The sequence below is a fragment of the Paramormyrops kingsleyae genome, chromosome 21, assembly GCF_048594095.1.
Source record: "Paramormyrops kingsleyae isolate MSU_618 chromosome 21, PKINGS_0.4, whole genome shotgun sequence".
Taxonomy (NCBI): domain Eukaryota; kingdom Metazoa; phylum Chordata; class Actinopteri; order Osteoglossiformes; family Mormyridae; genus Paramormyrops; species Paramormyrops kingsleyae.
In genome coordinates this window covers 9,740,364-9,763,799 of record NC_132817.1, presented here as the reverse complement: position 1 = coordinate 9,763,799, position 23,436 = coordinate 9,740,364, and the positions used below count along the sequence as shown (strand labels likewise).

General features: G+C 42.0%; 2 protein-coding genes and 2 long non-coding RNA genes across 6 annotated transcripts; 1 reads left to right on the top strand and 3 right to left on the bottom strand.

Annotated features, from left to right (window-relative positions):
• Positions 1-1,129: 1,129 nt before the first annotated feature.
• On the top strand, positions 1,130-3,782 carry LOC111847533 (zona pellucida sperm-binding protein 3-like). 3 transcript variants are annotated; one of them, XM_023818793.2, is made up of 9 exons: positions 1,131-1,422; positions 1,750-1,811; positions 1,917-2,029; positions 2,104-2,204; positions 2,304-2,475; positions 2,831-2,948; positions 3,032-3,114; positions 3,202-3,347; positions 3,415-3,782. In XM_023818793.2, exons 1-9 carry the CDS (start codon positions 1,224-1,226, stop codon positions 3,594-3,596), a joined length of 1,176 nt encoding a protein of 391 aa, XP_023674561.2. In that variant the 5' UTR covers positions 1,131-1,223; the 3' UTR covers positions 3,597-3,782. The 3 variants fall into 3 exon arrangements, with proteins under 3 accessions (XP_023674559.2, XP_023674561.2, XP_023674560.2); XM_023818792.2 differs by having other exon boundaries at positions 1,140-1,244; positions 1,341-1,811; XM_023818791.2 differs by having other exon boundaries at positions 1,130-1,811.
• A 3,134-nt stretch (positions 3,783-6,916) lies between these two features.
• Positions 6,917-9,418, bottom strand: LOC140581460 (uncharacterized). The gene is made up of 2 exons (XR_011984527.1): positions 8,495-9,418; positions 6,917-7,758 (listed from the first exon to the last, which is right to left on the bottom strand). It is a non-coding gene; the product is annotated as an uncharacterized lncRNA (long non-coding RNA).
• A 293-nt stretch (positions 9,419-9,711) lies between these two features.
• On the bottom strand, positions 9,712-11,484 carry LOC111847655 (uncharacterized). The gene is made up of 3 exons (XR_011984526.1): positions 11,015-11,484; positions 9,904-10,666; positions 9,712-9,804 (listed from the first exon to the last, which is right to left on the bottom strand). It is a non-coding gene; the product is annotated as an uncharacterized lncRNA (long non-coding RNA).
• A 1,335-nt stretch (positions 11,485-12,819) lies between these two features.
• Positions 12,820-16,827, bottom strand: LOC111847656 (small ribosomal subunit protein uS19-like). Its single transcript, XM_023819049.2, has 4 exons — positions 16,695-16,827; positions 16,306-16,391; positions 13,058-13,292; positions 12,820-12,979 (listed from the first exon to the last, which is right to left on the bottom strand). The coding sequence occupies exons 1-4, from the start codon at positions 16,695-16,697 to the stop codon at positions 12,866-12,868; spliced, it is 438 nt and encodes a 145-aa protein (XP_023674817.1). The 5' UTR covers positions 16,698-16,827; the 3' UTR covers positions 12,820-12,865.
• Positions 16,828-23,436: the final 6,609 nt, after the last annotated feature.

The following is a 23,436-nucleotide window of genomic DNA, read 5'->3' as shown; positions in this document are numbered from 1 at the left end:
CACCAGCTCCAGAAGGTCTATTTGAGCTTAGGAAATGCAACTGTAACACATATTGTACAAAAAAGTCATGTGGCTGCCGAAAATATCAACTGCCATGTACAGACCTATGTGGATGTGGTGATTGATGCATTCCAACACACAACAATGGATAGTCCTGTAGATACAGAGGAAACTGACATTATATTTGTGTAAGTGACATTGTTTACTTTTTAAAGTACTTCAGTGGCTGCTTTGGTCATAATCTGATTTACTATTGAACCATTCTGCGGAGACAACGTACAATAGCTTACACTTTTCCGTCTTTTTCTCTGTTTTATATGTAGTTAAATGTCTCGTTTTAACTTACTTTGATAATTTCATAGAAACATATTATTTTTATTCACATCAAATTTATCAGGTAATTTTGTGAACAATACAATTGTTATGGTCGACATAAGTGCAACAGATGTCGGTTTTCCTTACATTTTCACACGCAATATTTAGCCTTTCATTTTTTTTTTTGTTAAATGGTGGTTGTTGACTTTACAACAAGTAAAAGTAATTTGTTTGCAGTGTAATTGAGATTTTTGTATTGATAAAGTAGACTTTGATTTAAAAAGAAGAATACAAAGCACAACATTTTATTAATTTACAATGGGGGATTAAATCAAACACCATGACGATCTGTTTATCAGTCACCAAAACAGAATCTTTTCAAACCGCGGAGCTTACAATTCGTAAGCACCGCAACCCATAAGAAACCACGAAAGACGGAGCTGGGAGATTTGTGGCTACCCCTTGGATGTTTTTCGTTTCTAACAACTGGGAGGTGGGGCATTATTATATTTTTAGCATTTCATAAATCGGATACTAATATCGACGTTTTGTCCATTTTGTTTTGACGTTTTGTCTCCGTGGACACCTAATTGAAAACCTATTTCTACGGGAATGAAACCGAGCGCTGTGGTTCAGTCTATGAAAATGATGGCGTGTGTTAAAGGGCAGGTCTCCTATCTCCTACACCGAGTGGAAAAGATACGGGAAACCTTAATGTGCAAGCTGCGCTGAATTACCTATTAGACGAAATTAATCGGGACGTAAATTGAAATCTGTTGTTATAATTTCATTTAATAGACGCGCGCCAAATCTCGTATATATAAACAGACAGTTTGATTTAATTGAGTAATGCCGCTGCTTTTCAGTGAGACCTTTCCCAGTACTGTAGCTGAATACTACATACCAGAATGGGGTTTACTGAAAGATTGGTAATGGTGCTCATTAGTTTGTTCTATTGTTCCATACTAGTAGACTGTTTTCCTGCTGTATTGACATATGATGGTTTCCCTACAATTCGTAAGCAGCTTCTGAATCCGACAGGCCAGCTAACACTACCTGAAACCGCCCTAATCCATCCTCCCCAAATCAACCCGGGTATCGCTGTTGGTGAGCTCTATCCTTCTCCCCCACCATTAGTTGGACCAGCTGCTGTTATCAGTGACATGTATACAATAGTTGCTCCTCAGAAGCCAAATGGTCCCGATATGGGTGCTGGAAAGCTTTATTCCATATCGCTTCCCCAACAAGTGCTCCAGAAGGGTGTTGGCTTTGCTGACTCTGTTCCCAGACAAAACCCTGTAACTGTGAAGTGCCATGCAGCAACAATAGAAGTGATCGTTAACGCAGACTTGTATAACACGGGCACCCTCATAAATGGCTCCGATCTGCGGCTAGGATTGGATGCCATTTCACCAAGCTCTTGCTTTGCTATAGCTTCTGGGGAGTCAGAATTCACAATCCATGCTGAATTGAAGGAATGTGGCACAAAGCTGTGGGTAAGTTCCTGCAAGAGCTGAAGCAGAACTCATTATACAAACACTTATTCTGTTGATGTGCCGTTTTGAATGTCCTTTTTAGCTCTAATTCTGCCTCTGTTTCAGTTCACGCCAGATGCCTTGATTTACACCAACAACCTTATATATTCCCCTGTGCCTTTTGATGGCGTTATTCGACTGGAAGGAGTAGTTGTTCCTATTGAGTGTCACTATGGAAGGTGAGTGGTTTTCTGCAGTAGTTTCCAATTTACAACTTCTGGATCTGACAGTCCTCTGTGCTGTATCATAACAGGAGGTACAACATAAGCAATGATCTGCAGCCAACTTGGGTTCCCTTCATTGGTACCAGCTCTGCTGAAGAGATCCTCGACTTCTCCTTGATGCTCATGTCTAGTAGGGCACTCTTTAGAACTCTGTTGTTCAACCCCTGACACAGGGTGCTGCTTTGGCAGAACCTTTAAATTTGTAACTAAATTTAACCATCCTTTCTAGGTGACTGGCTTGCTCAAAGGTCCTCTATTTATTTCCCTGGGGAAATAATGTACTTCGAGGCCTCTGTTCGGGCCGGCCTCATGTCCCTCCGTGTGTTTGTGGACTACTGCATAGCCACCTTGGTCCCTGACTGGACCACTCATCCCCAGTATTCATTCATTGAGAACTATGGGTGAGGATTGCACATGGGGCACATTCAATCTGAAAATCATGTGCATTTTTTTTTTTTAAAAACTTTCTAGGTTAACTTTCCTCAACTGAAATGTAACAGGCTGTCTTTGTTGTGTGTGTGTGTGTGTGTGTGTGTGTGTGTGTGTGTGTGTGTGTGTGTGTGTGTGTGCGCGTGTGTGAACCCTGCAATGTTAAAAGGAAGTTGCTACCTTTCAGTGAAGTCTAATGCCACAATTACGCCACCTTGTATACTATGGTATTTACAGGCATAATGCACTATGTATTTAAAGCCTAGTGTAACCCCCCCTGGGTCTTGCATGGTCCTGTTTTTGCACTCCATCTGTGAATCCACCTAGGTGTCTGACTGATGCCAAGCGGACAGGTTCCTGCTCCCTCTTCCAGCCCCGATCAGAGGACCACAAGCTTCGATTCCAGTTGGAAGCTTTCAGGTTCAGCCAGCAAGCTAGCCCTTCGGTAAAGCTTTTTCCTTCCAAATTATTTTACTTATTTCTGGAGCACTGACTTTTTTTTTTTTTTTTTTTTTCCCCCCTCTACAGCTGTATATTACTTGCCACTTGAAGGCTGTCCCTGTAACAAATATGGACTTGACCAATAAGGCATGTTCCTTCATTGAGGACAGGTAAGCTCCCAGTGTGCTGAGCCTTAACAGGAAAAATGTAATGAATCTTGCATATTAAGGCTTCCAGTCTCTGGTACTATTTCCAAGCTGGAAGTCTGCAGATGGAAATGATGGGGTGTGCAACACCTGTCAGCTATACATGGAATCCCAGGGTGATTACTATGACCAGCCCAAGACCCCTATGTCTAATGGTGGTTTGTGGAAGAGGCAAACTGCAAAAAGCAACATGGCCGGTAAGTTGAAATGACCTGGGTCCTCCTGAAGAGGTAGTGTGGTTCTGATGCATTTCTCTGCTTTCAGAGTGGCATAAGGCCACAACCGTGGGCCCTGTAGCTATCCTCCCCTCCCTAGGTGGGGTATCTACACATCTGTTAAACCGACAAACCTGCTGGGATTATGAAAAGCAGCGGATTGCCTTGAATGGATCGGTTTCAACTACTTCGGCTTCCATCACAACTGTAGAAGCATCTGTGGCTCGTTAAATCAAACGTCTCTCCCGATGGACTTGACTAGAAGTAGCATCGAAGGAAAACTTGATGCAGACTGGAGCAGAACAGGAATGCTGTTGCTGGTTCATCTAGCCTTCCCTGCTTAAGTGGCACTGAATGCAGCTTTTAGATGTGATGTCGGTGGCTTGACTGAACATTAAAGATCTGACTCTGGCTTAACTTGTGTAATGGGCTGTGGAGTTGTAGAGCTTGCAAAATGCATGGATCTTTTTGCTGAGTTACTTGTGGCCATCAAAGCCTTTCAGATGGGACAAAACTGCTTTACTTGATCACCATGATTATTCCAAGCTCTAAAATAGATTTACTATAATTCCAATGTAAGAACCATAAACTAATTCTAGCAACTTGAGTGTGTCAGTCCATCCTTTCTGTGGCAGGTCGGAAACCCACGTAACAGCCCATTTTTTTTATCCCCCCCCCCCCCCCCATTACAGCAGTCTTTAGAGGGTTACATCACTGTAAAATGTGAATTCATGTCATTTACCATTGGCACTGCTCCAAGGGCTGCTGTAAGGGGGATTGGGATTAATGGGTCCTTAAATTTGGAACATGACTGGGGGCTATTCTACAAAGGGTATTATCAGCTAGATAACTTAAGCCAAAGGTAACGATTGTCCAATGGGAATAAAACTCATTGGACAGTTTTCATATTTGGTTCTTATCCAACTAAACTGGGAAATTGCTTTGTGCAGTACCCTTGGGGGGGGGGGGGGCTGTTCCACAAAGCAAGATTCCTTGCTTGGCCAGATGTCAGACTTGGGTAGTCGAGCTAAATGTAAGTGAACAAAAATTGTTAAATTTAGCCCAGACTACCTTAAATCTGACAAGTTAGCTAGCAAAGCAAATCTTGCTTTGTGGAACACTGCGCCCCCCCTTTCTGAAATAAACTGTTGCACATCAAAGAAAGGAGCAGGCCTGAGTTTTGTGCAGATGCAGTGAGTTGCGAAGCTAGTGGAACTGGGAAATAGACACGCAGGGATTATTTAGTACTGGACTAGACGGGATGGACTGTAGCAGGTGGAGGTATGAAGAGCTAGGGTATATTCCACCAAGCAGGAATTTTTTTCATTAGCAAGATTAAGCTAAATGTAAGGATTTTTCAATAGGAATGCCACTTGCCTCCCCTCCTATTGGACAGTTTCCATATTTGGCTCAAATTAGCTGGATAACTGGGGAATCCTGCTTTGCGAAATACCCCCTCAAATGGAGATTATAGACATACAATATGCAAGCAGTAGCACTTAACTTGTATTTCCATAATGATAAATGTTACTTAATACATGTTTGTTTTTTAACTTCATTTTAGTCTGCATTGCCAACTGAATATTTTAAGAAACCCTGTCATTTGTTTGTGCTCCTTCCATCTCTCCTCTCTCTCTCAAACACATAATGGGTGCTCATTTTTGTTTAGTGTTTATTCCCTCAAATTGTACTTTAATGTCTTGTTTATTTTTTTTGTTCACGAGACTGTATAGCATCTACTTTGCCTAATGATTGTGGAGCAGAGCGCTACACTGCGATGCTAGCCTCCCCACAGGTTCCAGCCCTGGATGTCTTTGGTGTCAAACACAATGATTACAATCCAGTTACAGTTCTGAACATGATGGCTGAGGAGCAGGTGGCACCAGAGTACCTAACAGGAAAGCAACTGATAAGTTTCATAAGTCAATTAATAAAACATTTTCATGGAAGCAGTGAGAGCACAACATAGGAGTCAGACAACTTGCCTCCACAAGCTGAAAATGGACTTGGCCATCTCTCAGATTTTTAAATACCGAAGACTTTCGGGCCAGAAGACAAGCTCTGCCATCTAGTGGACTTAACAAAGAAAATCATTCTTAAACATATAGATTGAGTGACCTGGGGGTTATTCCAAGCTAGTTAGGGTTTATACCTTAACTCTCACTTGAATGAGCCGAAAGTAACGTAAGCATAATGATTCAGTTTGTGATTACTACTTCGGGGATTGAGTTTACTCAAGTCTAAAGCTGTGTCCCAGTTCAGGGGCTGCATCCTTCGAAGGATATGGTTGGCATAGCCTTTGTAGGCTGTGTCCTTCGAAGGTCGATCCGAAAACATGAAATGGGACGGTCTGGCTTACAGAAAATTTCCCGTTTGCATCACCAGCTTTTCCCACCATTACCCTGAAAGCACCGCTCCTATCGCCTAGCACCCACTTTCTGCAATCAAACCTGAGATAGATTCGGCCATGAAGAATCCATCTAGCGCATCCTTCGCGGTTCAGGAAAAGGAGGACACATTTCTAGGCCACATTTGAAGGAGCTTTCGAAACAGGACAGCCTTGTCATGCCACTGTGATGCATTTGGTCTTCAAATGGAACCTTAGAAGGGTGCAGCCTCTGAAGTGGGACACAGCCTGGGAATGCTGTTGCTAACTGAAGCGCAGTCTCGCAGAATAACAAGAAGCCACCATCAGCACACCAAAAAGTGTACAGCTCCCTCCGTGTTTTACGCAGTTGGAAATGGAAATATTACCGTCTGCATATGCTGAATATGAATCCATCATCTCCAGGTGGAGCATATTAATCTTTTAAAAAGTAAAACTAGTTTAGAACTGCTTTAAAAGTGAATTTTGCAGTTGTCAAAAGATTAATGATTCTTCTATGGGTCAATGTATGGTTCAACAGGATGGGACTCTCAATTAAAGCTACGAAGAGATTTTACTTATTTATTATTTATTAACCTATTTGCCTATGCAAATTTGTCACACTATGTACATTCCCTATAAATCCTTGAGTGGTGGGCACAGCCTGGATATCTTGCTTGCAGTTTTTTTGTCTTATTACCCTCCATGTACTAGTCCCCAGCATTACTGTATTACATGGCACACCTGTAATTTAGTGGATCACTCCTTTATTCTCAAAGATTTATGTCTGGGGACATTCAGAGTCACGGGGAGCCAATGCCAGAGGCTACAGGCACAAGGCAGAGAACCACCCAGGATGGGGCGCCAACGCATTGCAGGGCACACATTCGCATGCCATTAATCTCCTACATCAGGGCTCTCCAATTCTGGTCCTGGAATGCCAGTTTACAGATATCCCCGCTCAGACACACCTACTAAACCTGGTAATTAGCTGATTAAGATGTGTGTGAGCAGGGAAATCTGCAAACTGTGTTGGTTTCTGGCCCACTAGCGCCAGAATTGGGGAACCCTGTCCTATATTATACAAGCAGCTTCCAGTAGAAAGAAATTAAATTAAATTAAATTTGTAAGGATATCAATGCAAATCCATGGTGTGAGATGTTTGAAATGAGGCTGAACTCAGGTGTTCAACAAACAAACTTTAATCAAATCATATGAAACTTTACTGATCCCACAGGTACATTATGCCATTGAATACATTATGGAATGGGATGAGAAATACTTTGCAGGCAAAGGTACTCGCCATCGGAAAGAAAGTGGGATGCTAAACCCGCTTTCTGGAATATCCCTGAGATGTGATGTGTTTTTGATAATTTCCAGCTTTCTTTTCAGGCCACTCTGGTATCTTCACATACTACCAAGCAGCATTCATTTTCCTCATATTTGTTAAAAAATTAAAATCAAGCACAATTTAATTTCTGAGGTGAATATCTGCAATGACCAAATCCTCATCTAAAGTGTTAGTTTTAGTCTCATAAAGGCAATTGCCATTCATTTTAAAACGTGATATTACATCCATGTCAGCATTAATGGCTGGTTGCTTTTAAGCCAGACATAACATTTCCATCAACAATGTACCAGTGGCACATTTTAAGTTAATTCAGCATGCATTTTATGTTAAGAACAATCAGCAACACCTACATGTATTTAGCAGAGACTAAATAAAAGCCGTACACAAGTGCGGATCAGATAGCAGGGCCAGACAGTGTCCCTGGAGCGAATGGGGTTAAGGGCTTTGATTACGAGCACAGAGTGCAACCCTAGTGAACCATACGGAGCCTGCTGACGAACAGCTTGAGGCTGATACTTTCTTTTGTAAAAGTGCAATTACACAAGTCATTGCTAATTATTAAACCGTTTCTGAACGCCAGATGTCTTGAAGAAAACTTCTTAAATGCAATTTTATCGCTGTTTATTGTCAAGTTGCCACTGACCCATGTGGTCTCCTCCTGCATGGGCACAATCCGCCTGTAGGGGGCAAAATAAAGCCAAAATGACTTCCCAGAAACACCAAGGAATCCAGCCTTAGCACAGCGTCGAATGTAGCAGAGCCATGCAGGGTCATTCTGCAGCAGGTGGAAGCTCTCGGACAGCAGGATCAGACTCCAGCAATGTGCCCTTAGGGCACTGCTGGTCGAGACATGGGTGCGCAGGCCGGGGAAATGGCGTCTTGGGGCTCTAATCACCGGCCAGGTCGTGCACAGGCCCCCAGAAGCAGAGACAGGCCTCAGATGCACTCCAAGATCAACACCAATGTGTATTTTCAGCACCAACTAGCCACCGGCTTTTGTAACAACATACCAGCACTCACACCCCTATCCCTACCCCCACCCCACAACCATATTATACATTTCACAATTAGCATGATAAACACTTAATAAAAATCTAACTAAAATTCTATTCCCTGAAAATCATCACACACACATTCACTCATACCAGCACCAGCCTCTTATGTCATCATATCCAATATCCGTGAGTTCCATTTGCCTTTGGGTATCAAAGCATCCAGCTTCTGAATAGACAGACCCACACCCAACCTTATGGATAATACGGGTTGTGGTGTTTGGGTACCACCGGGAAGTGAACCATGGCATCACGATTTAACACGTCCGCCCATCCACACCCGCAATAGATGTGCAACAGGACAAAATTGTGAAGAATGCTACATATTGCCTTGTACAACACATGACCACAGCTGCCATACCTTGAACTGTGACCAAAGTCACACAGCAATGCGAGTCAATGAGGGGTGGAGATTTCAGCATCCCCTAGAACAGGGAAGCCCTATCTGCATGCCCAGCAGCCATCCTATGGGCACAGAACACATAACAGCCATTATCAAACACTTCTCACCCTACTTGGTTCACATACTTTTCTTCCCAAAACGGGATTCAAGGACCCATGTTTGCAACATGAAAAGGTTTTCAAAGGTTTGATATCACCAACAAAATGTTTACATTGCACTGATTTCATATAATTCTTGACATATTTCAGTATCACTATGACTTAATGCATACATACATTATGATGATGAAACCCTTTATTGCTGTTGCAATACACCATGTCACTAATCACAAGTACCAGCGAAAAACTGGCCATCAAAGTGACCATACATATACAAACATCACATTATAGGGGGTAGACAGGTCAGGAAGACGGGGATATAGGAAGAACAGAGAAAGGATGGGCTAGGTGTCCTTGTGGTTGGGGGAGATAAAAAACAATTCACGTTACAGGGGAATCATGATACAGTATTACGTTTGTAAAAAATTAATGGCTACTTGCTTTTCTGTTTGTTGTTTGAGTCTAAATATGTCTTCAGTTCCAATCTTGGTTAATTCTCATTGATCTTCTAAGTACGTAATCTAATCAACACTGTGGGGGATTTGGCAGGACTGCACAGGACACAGCCTGGGGTGCACCGTGGATCGCTGGTGTGGGTTCACTATTATACATGTTTAGGGGTGTACACTGAAGTATTGTCAACTTGGCAAAAATATATAGTTGTTTTGAATTTGAGCTGAAAATGTACTATATTATTCACATCCTAACTTTTTGTAATGAGCACAGCACACATCTGTATAAATTGAATGGATACAATACTGAAGCTGTATTAAAAGAATCGTTAAAAAATATACCTGGGTGAGTTTTACATTCTCTTGCAAACATCCTCCCTCAGTCTCACAGCAGAGGGGTCAGCTGGTTCCGGCAGGGGCTCAACAGCGATATCATCCACTTCGATGTTTAGTGGTTCAGGAAGAGGCAGGTTGTGTCGTTGGGCCAAGTTGTGTAGGACACAACAAGCTATTACAATATTGCACACCTTTGTCGGGTGGTATATTAGAACGCCACCCGACCTGTCCAAACACCGCCACCTTTTTTTCATACAACTTATGGTGCGCGCTATCACTTTATGTGCCACTCCGTGTGCCTCATTAAACCGGTGTTCCTCTTCACTGCATGGATGGTGGAATGGGGTTAACAGCCAGGGCTTAAGTGGGTAAGCACTATCTCCTGTGAGTGGCACATGGACATATTGGTCAAAGGAAAACATATATACAAAAACTCTGCCATACATTTCATATGGTGTATATATGTGTTCATTCAACTTACCAATCAGCCAACCATCTTGAAGTACCCCAGCCTCGAGATTACGTCCTACACTGCTCTTTTGTAATATAACAGCATCATGTGTAGATCCAGGCCAACGTGCAACAACATTTGTTAAAACCATGTTGGCATCACAGATTAGTTGCACATTGATGGAATGAAACTGTGTTTTGTTCAGAAAAGTAGCTTCATTCTCTGATGGCGCTTTTATAGCAATGTGTGTGCAGTCAATAGCACCGATGACATTAGGAAACCTGGACACTGCTGCAAATTGCGTTTTGATGTTTGCCTGTACATCGGCTCCACATGGAAACTTAATATGCTGTCTTGACAGTCGGTTAATGCCAGCCACTACTTGAGGAATAAAGGAACTCATTGTAGGCTGGGATATCCCTGATCTGTCAGCCAGTTCGCGTTGGTATGTTCCTGTTGCCAAAAATCCAAGTGTTGTCAGTACTTGGAGTTGGACAGGAACAGCATGATTCCGTGATGTAGGCCGTTCAAGAGTCGGGGCCAATTCATTGCACAATTCCATGAGAATTGTTCTTGGCAGTCTAAAATGACTGATAAGCCACGAATCATCATTGGAAAAAAAATCATTGCGATCTCTAAATACTCGCTCCCGTCGTATTTGGCTACGCGCAATGTCCTCTAGCAAAGCTAAATATGCCATTATGCCGCAGGTAATATACTTACTCACGGGGCATTTTATACATACATGAGGCTGCTCGTGTTGGTGTCTACTTTGATTTTTCAGTATGCACACCTGTAACAAATAACACAATAAATATTTTGGTACATATAAGTCTTTCATTTACAATATGTTGATTCACTAGTAGAAGCGAAAACAAAATGTTATCAGATATAGTACAAAATGTTTCTATTTATTAACGCACATTTTACGAAGCGCTAAAACTAAATGCCACTTAAAAGCACATTCCTATTTGAACTCCCTGTTTTTTGTCTGTTTCCCACGAAACGTTCGTGAGCAGATCTAGACCATTCTTGAATGTGTGTACATTTTCAGGATAAGTTTTTCCCCCAAAGTTTTGGTATAAATTTACGAATGTTCTTCGTCTTTTTCGTTTGTATAAATATTTATAAACAAACTCACAGAAGAGGCCAGATATATTGCAACAAATACAAGCAATGTAGTGAAATGGGTAAACTTTGGATGAACAATTTAGAAGTTGTTTCTAAGCTTGTGTTAAGTTAATACGGCATATATATAGGCGTCATGTAGCACAACGTACTACTACTAGTATTCACTTTAAAGTGTTTTTATTTAATTAATTTACAAAACATACGTTTAACATTTGTGCATCGCGAGAGGACCGGGTAAAAGAGTGAAACGGGCGGCATACGGCATCCAGTTGGCCGTATTTTTTCAATCAACCATCTCAAACTGTTTTCACTTCAGCAAGGTTAAGGTGTATAGATTTAGCAATATCCCCGAGGTAGGAAAGTAGATTTAAAAAGGTAGTTATTTAATCCACTTAGAATTTCTTAACTTTTAACTCGACCGAACGTAAACGTATGTAAATGAAACTAATAATGCATTGATACGCCAATTTACGGTGTTTTACAAACCTGAAACGCAGCAAAGCACGAGCATGAGCAGCCCCCTCGCCTTACAAAATACAACAAAAGGCGGAACCGGAAAATCAGCACGGGAAAGAATTTGCCGTCATAACCGAAAAGTATTATGGGAAAGGCGTTCTCGCGCGTCCACTGCGAGCGAATTGGGAAGGCTGGTGCTACCAATTTTTTGTTGCTGGATTTACCAACTTTTCAGACTAACCTGGCAACATTTCCCCCCCCACCAAAATGCAGCAAATTTAGGGGAGCGATTCTCTGTTACATAGTCTGCCTACTTGGCTATTATGCCTGTTGTGAATGACCGCTAATTGCACACTGCAGTGTGAGCGAGGGACAGCGCCAGTACCATAAGAGCGTTGAGCAGCTAGCCAGCCACGCAGCACAATAGCCTGGAGAGGTGCCGAGTGCACACGTAATATTTGACTTAAGTTGCTAGTTTCAATTGTTCAGTAAGATAGCATATATGATATACTTTATTAAATTGTTCACATAATTATCATTTAGGTAGCATGTTAACTACCAATACACAAAGTATAATTGGTCAGAATGTGTCGATTTTACTAGTCAATACAAAAATAAAGCATTAGAAAGGTCAAATGATCTAATTGTACAATAAAGATTCAAAGGTGCTAAAAGGTAAATTGAAAATTATGATATAACTGTGGGTAGAATTGTAGTCTCACATATCTGGGGTTAAAGGTTTTAATTCCACTCTTGTTCTGTCTGGAGTTTACCTGGTTGTTCTTGTGCCTGGCTTTTCTTTAGATACTCCAGATATAGACCAACTAGCATCTGTAAATTGCTCAGTGTTTATGTGCCCTGAAATGGTTAAGTCTCCCCTCAAGACTGCTTTCACCTGTGTCCTGTGGTTCTCATCCTGGAAGGTAACTCACTTCTAGGATGGGAACCACAATTACATTTTATTCATTTTGTAGAAAATATATTTTATCCAAAGCTATGCATGTTTTTCTGTCTTTGAGAAAGCAGGGTACCTGTTGCGATTGGGGATTAGGGGTGAAATCACTCTGCCAGCCCTGCGATTTGAACCAATGATCTAACCTCCTGAAATGCACACTTCCTAAAATCACAAGCCCATGGCCACAACTGAATAGGAGTCTTAGGCTGGTGCTGGGACATGTGCACACTGTAAGTGACCCTGAGTGGAGCATCACACTTCCTAGGTTTCATAGCAGCCAATCACACACACCCAACTGTTTTTTCCAAAAAATAATATATCTGCTGGCTTTAGGTTACATATTGCTGCATTCAGATCAGATAATAGTACTTGCATGTGTAATCAAAATAGTAAAGAGAAGGAAATTTAAGTTTCAATTAATTTTATTTACACCAAGAAGCCAAAACATCTCTACTTAAGAGGGATGAAGCGGGAAGAATGTGTTGCTCCAATACCAGGACGTCCATGTTTGACAGGTTTGTAGGTGATGGAGAACTCTCCGAGGTAGTGTCCAATCATTTCGGGCTGCAAGGGAACATAACCATGAAGATAACAGAGCAGAGTACCCACACAAACACAGCTCACAATCTCTCTCATCCTCACCTTAATTTCCACCTGGTTGAAGGTCTTGCCGTTGTACACGCCGACCATGGAGCCTACCATCTCAGGCAGGATGACCATGTCTCTCAGATGGGTCTTCACAACCTCAGGTTTCTCCATGGGAGGAGCATCCTTCTTGGCCTTCCGCAGGCGCTTCAAGAGCGACTGTTGCTTGCGACGCAGGCCGCGGTTCAGCCGTCGGCGTTGACGGGCGCAATACAGCTGCATGAGCTGCTCACTACAGTAGAGGGAACGGAGAAGAGACACTGGACGTCAGGTAAAAGTTACCATCGTGTGACCGATACTAGGGATGGGTCGATCCACATTTTTTCTGTTCCGATCCGATTTCACAACTGTCGACACCGATACAGATTACAATGCAAGAACTCTTTTTACTTTAATATTTTAATATAATAAATGTACATAATATAAATTTACACTTTTATTTTTAACACTACTAAATAAAAATGCCAAAAAAGCTTTAATTAGGCTACTAGAAACATACATAATGTACTGTTCCACATCGTTTGTACATCTTGTTTTAAGTGTTTGAGGCATGTGCAGTTCAATCTGAATATCTTCTAAGAGAGTATATGCAAGTGACAAATGCTTCAAATGCCCCACAATTTTTCTTCCACTTGCAACAGTGATAGTAGCCCCTCATGCGTCACAAGCTATTCCCAAATCATCCATTGCTTTTTTCATATTACTCGCATTATCTTGGACAATTCCATGCACTTTTAGCAGGACTTTCCATTAAACACTGCTTCCACCTCTCAAAACTTTCTTTTGCAAAATGCTGTGCTACTAGTTCTTAAAAGTGTAAAATATTTCCAGATTGTCACCCTCTTACGTGATGTTCTTATGCTCCTCGTACTGCAAAGGGTTTGTGCATGACATCACAGCAGGTGGAAGTCACTGCGCTCACACCCACCGAGTGGCAAAAAAAACTGAGAAGCAGCGTTACCGTTCAGCTTGAATGCTGCAAAAAACACATATATAATGGGAAAGAGCTGCTGTGGGACTAATTATATGATTTAACAAGAAATAGGAGCTCTCTTTTTACAAACTGCTGAAAACTAAATAAACAAGCATCAGATGTGGATCGGTCACATTTGGCAGATACCCTATCCGTCTAATAGCTCTGGATCAGTGCCGATACCAATCTGAATATCGGATTGGTGCACCTCTTACAAATATCAATACTATACATGTATACATTGTGAAACACACCAGCACTGACACTGCAGCAGCATGTGGAAAAAACTAAACCAAAAAGACTAAACCACAGCTTTGTTCTAATTTACAGTGAAACTAATTAAAAAAAAAGGCACAGATAATCCAAATACACTAAGCAAGTTGTTCACTAAGTTGGACAACTCTGAATAAATGTCTGTACAGCTCAAAAGTCATCCACTCAAATCTACAAAAATAATGCAGATGCCAGATGAATCAAAGAACATGCTGTCCCCCCATATAATCCGTACTCCTCACACACCCTGCAACTTCTACAATTTATACAAGTAGTGGTGGGTGGATCAACTGGAAAGGCGAATGTCAATGAATATGCCTTAGTATAAACGCTGTGAGTCCTGTTCATGACACATAACGCTTTGAAACTACAGCTATTCATATATTGCACACAGGGTCACAGATGGCAGGGGACAGTTACATGGTGGGGGGGGTACTTTGATAAACAGCATCCCAAAATCCAGTTGGATATCTAAATGTTTGAAAAACTGAGTGACCATCGCAAACTATTGTATTTGAATGAAGCATGTGGTTGCTACTAACAGGAGTCTATGCACACGTGTCCCGTGCCGCTCACACACACTCCCACTGTCTCCCTTTCCCATTTTCATTTCATTTACTTCAATAACAACAAATAAAAACATTTCCACATTCTCCATCATAATATCACACCTTTCGATTTACTTGCTTGAAAAGGAGTAGGCAGAAGTATAAACTATTGTAGGTAGACATAGCAAAGTGCTCACATTCCTGTTAGCCTGCACACAGCCTCAAAAATTTCCACTTCCACAATGCCCTACCAATTTAATGAGGGATAAACACTGATGTCACTTTCTAAAACATTTCAGAAACATATATGCTTGCTGTATTTGTGCTGACTTTGCGCACTGTGTTTGTGGTCCTGTGTGCACTCTCTTGGTCCTGAATAAGTTGATAACTGAGCTGCCTAAGTTGTGCCGTATGCAGTTCTGGTCACGTGGACCAAAGCAGTATGCAATACGGGAAAAGATGCAATCCAGATAAAAAACAAAGAACACAGCGTTCGATGTAGACTAATTCTATAAAACCTATACCAAGCCCATGATGAATGCAATTGTCAACATAATTATCTCAAAGAGGCCAATTTATCTTACTGCAACAAAGGCAATGACTTACTCTACGCTTGGCCTAACATGAAATTATGTCTGAGAAATACAATAAAAGTAAAATATTTGTGTAGTAGTCACTCCCCTCAACAACAGATGCATACTTTTCATGTGCCTGTTGCCACCGGACATCAAAATAATAAAAACTAAATATGGATTATTTTATTTTCTAAGCAGAACCACAGAACAAACAAGGTGCAGCATGGCCACCCCAAAAATACAAGTAGTCCCTGATGGTCACCGTAGTAAAACTCTTTTGCAGGCACTTCTTAAGAAATGGCCAAATCTGCATTTATCCAGTTCAGAAAATATACATTTGTCATTTTCGTATTCTAAATATGTAAATAACGGAAAATTCAGTCTTTATAAACAGCAATATGGTGTATGTTATGTATGTTACACTAGCTGTCCTATATGTACAATTTTCAGAACTCCTTGTTACCTATTCATTTAAACATTCTAAAACTTTAACTGTATAGTACAGTAAAGACATAACGAAGTACACAAACATTTAACGTTTTGGCTGTGTAACTACGTTAGAACCGGTTACTCAAAAACTGCATCCAACAACAGTAAACAGTACTAAATCGACGTATTGATATCACAGTGCTACTGTCCAATTTAAGTAAATTACTAATACAATGGTACAATTCGCATAGGAGTCAATCTTGGGAAAATTCGTTAAAGGTGTTGGAGGACAACTTCATACTCAAAATGAAAGGACCCGTGCAAAATCTACGCCCCAAACAAGGGTAAAATATCTTATTTGTATAGTGAAAAGCAATTTCGCATTTACTACAGGGGAAAGAGTACTGCAGAATTTGCCCCTAGGATGAATAATAAAGTCAGTCTTACTAAGACATATCCAGCAGCTGGTCCAGGTCCACACCTCTGTAGGTGAACTTCCTGAAGGTGCGCTTCTTCTTCTGCTCCGGGTCCGCCTGTTATAGATCAGCAGGACAATTCAAGTAAACTGAAACCTGAATTCCATAAAAAATAAATACACATAGCTATCTGCGTGTTTTGTCTAATTATGCACAATGGCGAAACATGTTCGGCTTGTGTTTTCCGAGACGGTTTTGTGGTTAAGTTTGTAATTAAATGGCTAGTTATTTTACGTTTATTTTTAAGTGACAGCGTCAGTACATGTTTAAGATTTATGTTGCTTGTTTTAACTTGACGTTATTTGGTTTAGTTTCCTACGATGGATTCGGATTATGTTGGCTCGTCAAAGTAACACCCACCATCTTTCTTGTTAGGATCGGAAAGGAAACCGTACACTTGCACTCGATTCGTTCACTCGTCACATTTCCTCATTTCCTTCAGACTGATGCCATCCGTCTAGTAAAGAGATTAGGCGGACGAACCCTTTAATTCAACATAAGTGAAAAGTGAATATCGCCACCTATTGGTCTGGAGTGTCAACAGCCCTATAATCTCCCCGAACACTGGTTTTCAGGGCACTAAAATAGTAATGCCCGCTACCCTGAGCGCTTAGAGGATGAATAAATAGGCAGTTGGATAAATTGGTAGTAGAATAATATTGATTAGAATAATATTGATAACATGAAACAGACTAAACAAAAAACATATGTCCCTCCAGGATACGGCGCTTCTAAAATCGTAGAAATTTATGCAAAATCAATCAAGCTCCGCAATGAAGACTTTGCAATTTTTCACGTTTAACCCAGCTTTTCCGCATGAAACGCAAGGGCAGATCTAAGGGATTCACATGGCCACCTCAAGTAAATACGTGGCAAACCCTGTTGTCATATAAAAATAATAAAAATGAAATATGGATTATTTTATTTTCTTATCGGAACCATAGAATAGACAAGGTGCAGTGCGCCCCACCCTCCAACATGTAACTGGCCCCTGATGGCCACCGTAGTTTTTTTTTTTTTTGCAGGCGCCTATTAACACATGGAGAGGCAACTGTTTACTGGGTGCTCGTGAAGAAATCGCCAAAGGTATAGATCAGTTGCATTTGGACCATGACAACATCGCAGTGTGGATTCATGTGTGTTTATGCTACGTTCCGCTGTGGGGAAGATGAGCACATCAAACACACAAATAAACAGGTATGTATTTGCAAAAGAAACTATTTTATTTAGGCTATCAACAATGGATAATAGTATTCAATTCTTATGACAAGTTAGTTCCATTTTTCAGTAATGAAGTTGGCTGTGGTTACCCTTAACATGTCCACCCTGTCGTGATGATGTATCGAATTAATGAATATCATTTTAGAATATTAAAATCTATTTTTGAAACACAACATTGTCACCTTAAATAATTGCCAACTTTTCTAACTATAGGCCAGTCATATTTGCATCAAATACTCACTTTAGATAAAAATGTGCACCCCGTCATACTCCTTTCTCTGATGGTGGACATGCCTTTTCTTGCATTTTTTTATATAATGTATTCTTCTATGATTACAAAATTGTAGCCAGGCATTCAGAGCCTGGCTAGGACTTTCAGAGGTTTCGGTGTGACCTACAGTGCATAAAATAACACTGTCTGTAAGCTGTAAACTCATTGTTCTTTTTCTATTAATTGCAGGAACTGGGGTGTCTATCTCAAAATTAGTCAGTGAGTCATCATGTTCCTCAAAGCCTGTAGAGATGCATTGACTACTTCACCAGCAAGGCAAAGGTCAACAGATGGAGCCTGTAAAATACACTGCCCGGCCAAAAAAAAGTCGCCATTTGAATTTATAACAGAAAATACTTAAGAGCCAATGACTGGATCATTATTACAGCTCAGCAATGTTATGCAGCAATAAAGTAAAGTGCCTGAATCTACTGAATGGCTGGGTTACACCTCCATCAATGGATTTTTTTCTTCCCTGTTGGCATGGGCATATTCCAGGACAAGAATGCCAAGATTCATTGGGTTGAAATTGTCAAAGAGTGGTTCAGGGAGCATGAGGAATCATTTTCACTTATGACTTAACCTCACCCCTCCTGGAGCCGACACCTTATCGTGGTGGAGGGGTTTGCGTGTTCCAATGATCCCAGGAGCTAAGTTGCCTGGGGCTTTATGCCCCTGGTAGGGTCACCCAAAGCAAACAGGTCCTGGGTGAGGAACCAGACAAAGTGCGGCTCAAAAAGACCCATTATGACGAGTAAAAACACGGATCTACGTTTTCCATCGCCCGGACGCGGGTCATCGGGCCCCCCCCCCTGGAGCCAGGCCTGGGGGTGGGGCTCGATGGCGAGCGCCTGGTGGCCAGGCTTACAATCATGGGGCCTGGTCGGGCACAGCCCGAAGAAGGCACGAGGGTCCCCCCTCCAATGGGCTCACCCCCTGTAGGAGGGGCCAAAGGGGTCGGGTGCGATGTGAGCTGGGCAGTGGCCAAAGGCGGGGACCTTGGCGGTCCGATCCTCGGCTGCAGAAGCTCTAGGGACATGGAGTGTCACCTCTCTGGTGGGGAAGGAGCCTGAGCTGGTGCGCGAGGTTGAGAGGTTCAGACTAGATATAGTCAGGCTCACCTCGACGCACAGCTTGGGCTCTGGAACCAGTCTCCTCGAAGGGGGTTGGACCTTCTTCCACTCTGGAGTTGCTCACGGGGAGAGGCGCCGAGCGGGGGTGGGCATACTTATTGCCCCCTGGCTGGGCGCCTGTACATTGGGGTTTACCGCAGTGGACGAGAGGCTAGCCTCCCTTCATCTTCGGGTGGGGGGACGGGTTCTGACTGTTGTTTGTGCTTATGTGCCAAGTGGCAGTTCAGAATACCCACCCTTTTTGGAGTCCTTGGAAGGGGTGTTGGAGAGCGCTCCTCCTGGGAGGACTTGATAGTTTTGTGACATGTAATGGCGATGGAACAAGGAGTGTAATGATCTTGATAGCTCAAAAGATGTTTTTGCACATGACTCTACCTTCATTGAATGAAACAATGCTAAGTGTGGCTGGTGATTATAGCAGTGGATACAGGGAATATATTTACCTGGACCCCACCCCTGATCCCACTCATATCTGAGGCCCCATCGTAGCACTGACTAATAATTTGGTCTGCACTGTGACCTGAGTCAGAAAGATGATTTATTATTTGGGAGGTAATACATTCTGCTTCCAGCTGACTCAGATCAAGAAGACCAAAGTCTTCCCCAGGAATGCCATCACTCACAAACCTAATTATAATTGAAAGAATTTCCACATTGCATCTGTCTCTAGTTGAATCACTTTTAATGCCAAACCCTGTATGATCTGCATTATTGTATTTCTTTTGAATGTTTTTGGATGTGTGTGTTGCATTTTGAGGAATACTTTTTGCAATTTCATTAAGTTGGGGATCCTTTGCCAGTGTGTTTTCAAAAAGCTTTAGGAAGAGGCCAGCAGACAAATGCTGTTCATCATCACCATGCTTTTTTTCCCTGACTACCACGAAAAGGAAGCTCATTAACTGAAAGGAACTCTACTACCTCTCCTATGCTTTTGACATAGTATGCATGTTTTTCTATTTGGGTGGGCTCCAAAAGGCTTGCGATGTTTTCCCCAGTTCCATCCCTTTATTGCATTTCAGACCACGTTACTACATTCTTCAAATGACCATGGCTAGATGCATGCTTGCTGAATCCCTTGTCTTTCTCTAATGTTGTTTCCCAATTATTAAATCCTTACTTGGTAAAACAGTATTTCTGTCATTAGATGCACCGAATTTGCGGTATGGCAAACAGAAACATGAATATAGCTTTGTAGAGTACTCTAGCCACGGTCTCCCACGATACCAACTGGGGTTGAATGCACGTGCAGATTAGCCAAAGTTATGCTTAGGAAAAGCTAGGTTGGTGGGCTGAGACGGAGCACAGCTATTCAATCCATGGCTACCATCAGTGATCGCAGTCCCACGATCATCTTCCGGGGCAGTAGTGCACTGGGTAATGGAATTGAGGAGTGAGGTGCTTGGGCAACTGGGCTGCACCATGATGGCTTGGGATGTGCTGGGTTGAGAAGCAGTCGCTTCAAACATCTAGCAGCCCTGCTAGATTTAACAATCAGAAATTGATGCATAATGAATTGAAAAAGGATGGCGAAAGAGTACAAAGAAAGAAAAGGAATACTAAAAAAGTAAAGATACATACGACCCACGGTAAGAGTGGAGTTTATGGTAACGTTATCTAACACTAACACGGCGACCTACTGTATGGTATGGTCCTCTGGTATGGTAATCCAGCTACTACTCGATGTAAATATTTCCTGATACAAACCGACTGAAAGAACGGACAGGATGCATATACAACTATGAGAGTTGACACTGACTGCTCTGCTTTGACTGCGTCACTGTATTTTACTTTTGACAAACCATCCAATCAGATTTTTAGGGGTGGATATTTGGCATTTGCAAAGCTAAAGCTCCGTCTATGTAGAATCTTTGATGTTAGTTGGGCAGGCGGAGCATTTGGTGGGGCATTGCCTCCCCGTGCCACTGCCTAGAACTGGCCCTGCCCCACACCACCAGCAGCAGCCTGAATTGTAGATACAAGGCAGGATGGATCTGTACTTTCATGCACTTTATGCCAAAATCTGACCCTACCATCTTCTGGCCAGGCAACATTTTTCCAGTTTTCTATTGTTCAATTTTGGTGAGCCTGTGTGCACTGTAGCCTCAGTTTCCTGTGCTAAGTTGATAGGAGTTGGACCCAGTGTGGTGTTCTGCTGCTGTATCCCATCTGCTTCAAGGTTCAATATGATATGCATTAAGAGATGCTGTTTTCCATACCTTGGTTGTGATGAGTGGTTATTCGAGTTACTGTTGTCTTTGTATCAGCTTGAACTATTCTGGCCATTTTTCTCTGACCTCTGCCATCAACAAGGCATTTTCACCCACAGATCCACCGCTCACTGGATGTATTTTTTCTTTTTTAGCCAATTCTCTGTAAACCCCAGAGATGGTTGTGCATGAAAATCCCTTTTTTGCAGGGTATCTGGGTTCAGCTTTAAAGATAGTGTGAGGAGCTTGGACATTCGGGAGGAGCTCAAAGCAGAGCCACTGCTCCTCTGCATCAAAAGGAGCCAGCTGAGGTGGTTCGGGCATCTATCTGGGATGCCTCTTGGACACCTCCCTGGGAGATGTTTCAGGCATGTCCAACTGGGAGGAAACTCTGAGGCAAACCCTGGACACACTGGAGAGATTATATCTCTCGGCCAACCTGGGAGCACCTTGGGATCTCCACAGAGGAGTTGGAGGAGGTGGCTGGGGTGAGGAAGGTCTGGACATCTGTGCTTAGACTGCTGCCTCCATGACCCAACCCTGGATAAGCAGTGGTGAAAGACTGAAAACCCCAGTAGATCAGCAGTTTCTCAAATACTTATACCAGCCTGCATGGCACCAACAACCATTCAAAGTTATTTCAATCACCTTCTGGTGTTTGATGTGAATATTAACTGAAGCTACTGATCTGCATCTGTATGATTTTATACATTGTGTTGCTGACATTTGATTTGTTGATTTGATATTTGCTACTGCAAGCAGTTGAACAGGTGTACCCAATGAAGTGGCCAGTGACTGTACAGTATGTGAGTGAATGAAAAAAAACACCAAGAACTTTGCAGGAGCACAAATTGCCAAAGTGCAACAATCACAATATAACTCTGTAAAATCCTGCAAGGACTTAAGACCTCAGGTTAATTCACTCAAGGTGCACAACTATAAATCAGCGTTGTTCATATAAATATAGTAGACAAATGTTGTGTGTGTAGTTTTCACAATGGATAATATATGAATAATACAAACTTAATCCAAAAGCTTTGTGTGTGTGTGTGTGTGTACTTCTCTGTTATTGTGTATCTGTGTACACCTCTGTTGTTGTGTGTGTGTGCACCTCTGCCATTGTGTGTGTGTGTGTACAGTATGTGTGTGTGTACACCTCTGTCGATGTGTGTGTGTGTTTGTATGCACCTCTGTCGTTGTGTGTGACCAACTGAGGAAATGAACAAAGCCAGGCATTTAAATACAATGATAATGAGGACTAACAAAGGGTCGGTGTGAATCATCAAAAACAACCAATCCACGAGGGTACAGGGCAACAAGGTGTAGGTGAAGAAATGAACACTAAATAACATACAACTAAGGAACTTACAAGATCTGAAACATAGGAAACAAGGAAATACTATGCTAGAAGAAAAAACAATGAACAAGCAAAACAAAACATAACCAAGGCAGGCGCAGAAAACCATAAACAAGACAAATTAAACAGTGAGATAAACAATATCAAACTAAGAATAAACTAGAACAGGGAAGCAAAGGACTAATAAACACAAGGAAAAACAGAAAACCAATTAACAGGTGACGCTGGCCTCCAAACCACAACTGCAAGGTACACCCTCTGTGCTGCACACTCAGCCCATTGAGCTATGTGGTGGTCTAGGGAGTAGGGGATACACACAAGGGTCTAGTTCAAAGACAGGAGGGATTGCCAGCAATGGCTGCCCGCCACACAGGGAAGAGATACAAAGACAGGGTCAGATGGGGGCTGACCCTGACACTTTTTTATCTTGTGACAATTTTTCCAGTCCCCACAAGGGAAAACTCATTTGTGCGTGCGTGTGCAACCAGCAGTAAAACGCAGTTACTGCAATTGTATTTTTACAGTGCTTCCCTGTACAATGTTAATCATGATTTATTGAGATTGCCCTGATGCAGTAAGAAAAAAGCATTTTGGCACAGAACCTAACCAATTAGCGAAAAATACAATCAAAAAACTATAAATGGCAGTGACTACATTTCCGATTACATATGAACTGCCTCAGTCTGGATATGGTCCATGCACAATTTCACACACGGTTTGGAGTAATCACAAAACATGGGACATGGAGATTAATAATATCTGCAATAAAGGAAATGGAGATGACGGGAAAATACTCATCCAAATGTGGATGCTCTATGTGAAGTTACATTTTAGTAATATTTTTGCTTTGTCTTTGCATTCCATTGCAATTTGTGTAGATGAGTCAAATTTTCTGCTAAAAAGGTGCCCCGGA

Bases quoted from the DNA above. Each gene is read 5' to 3' on its own strand.
- LOC111847533 (XM_023818791.2), top strand. From the start codon at position 1,224: ATGGGGTTTACTGAAAGATTGGTAATGGTGCTCATTAGTTTGTTCTAT. The intron at 2,030-2,103 runs GTGAGTGGTTTT...GTATCATAACAG, and splicing joins ATTGAGTGTCACTATGGAAG to GAGGTACAACATAAGCAATG. The intron at 2,949-3,031 runs GTAAAGCTTTTT...CCCCCTCTACAG, and splicing joins GCCAGCAAGCTAGCCCTTCG to CTGTATATTACTTGCCACTT.
- LOC111847656 (XM_023819049.2), bottom strand. The intron at 13,293-16,305 runs GTAAGACTGACT...CCTCTACTGTAG, and splicing joins CAGCTGCTGGATATGTCTTA to TGAGCAGCTCATGCAGCTGT. The intron at 12,980-13,057 runs GTGAGGATGAGA...GTTCCCTTGCAG, and splicing joins TCAACCAGGTGGAAATTAAG to CCCGAAATGATTGGACACTA.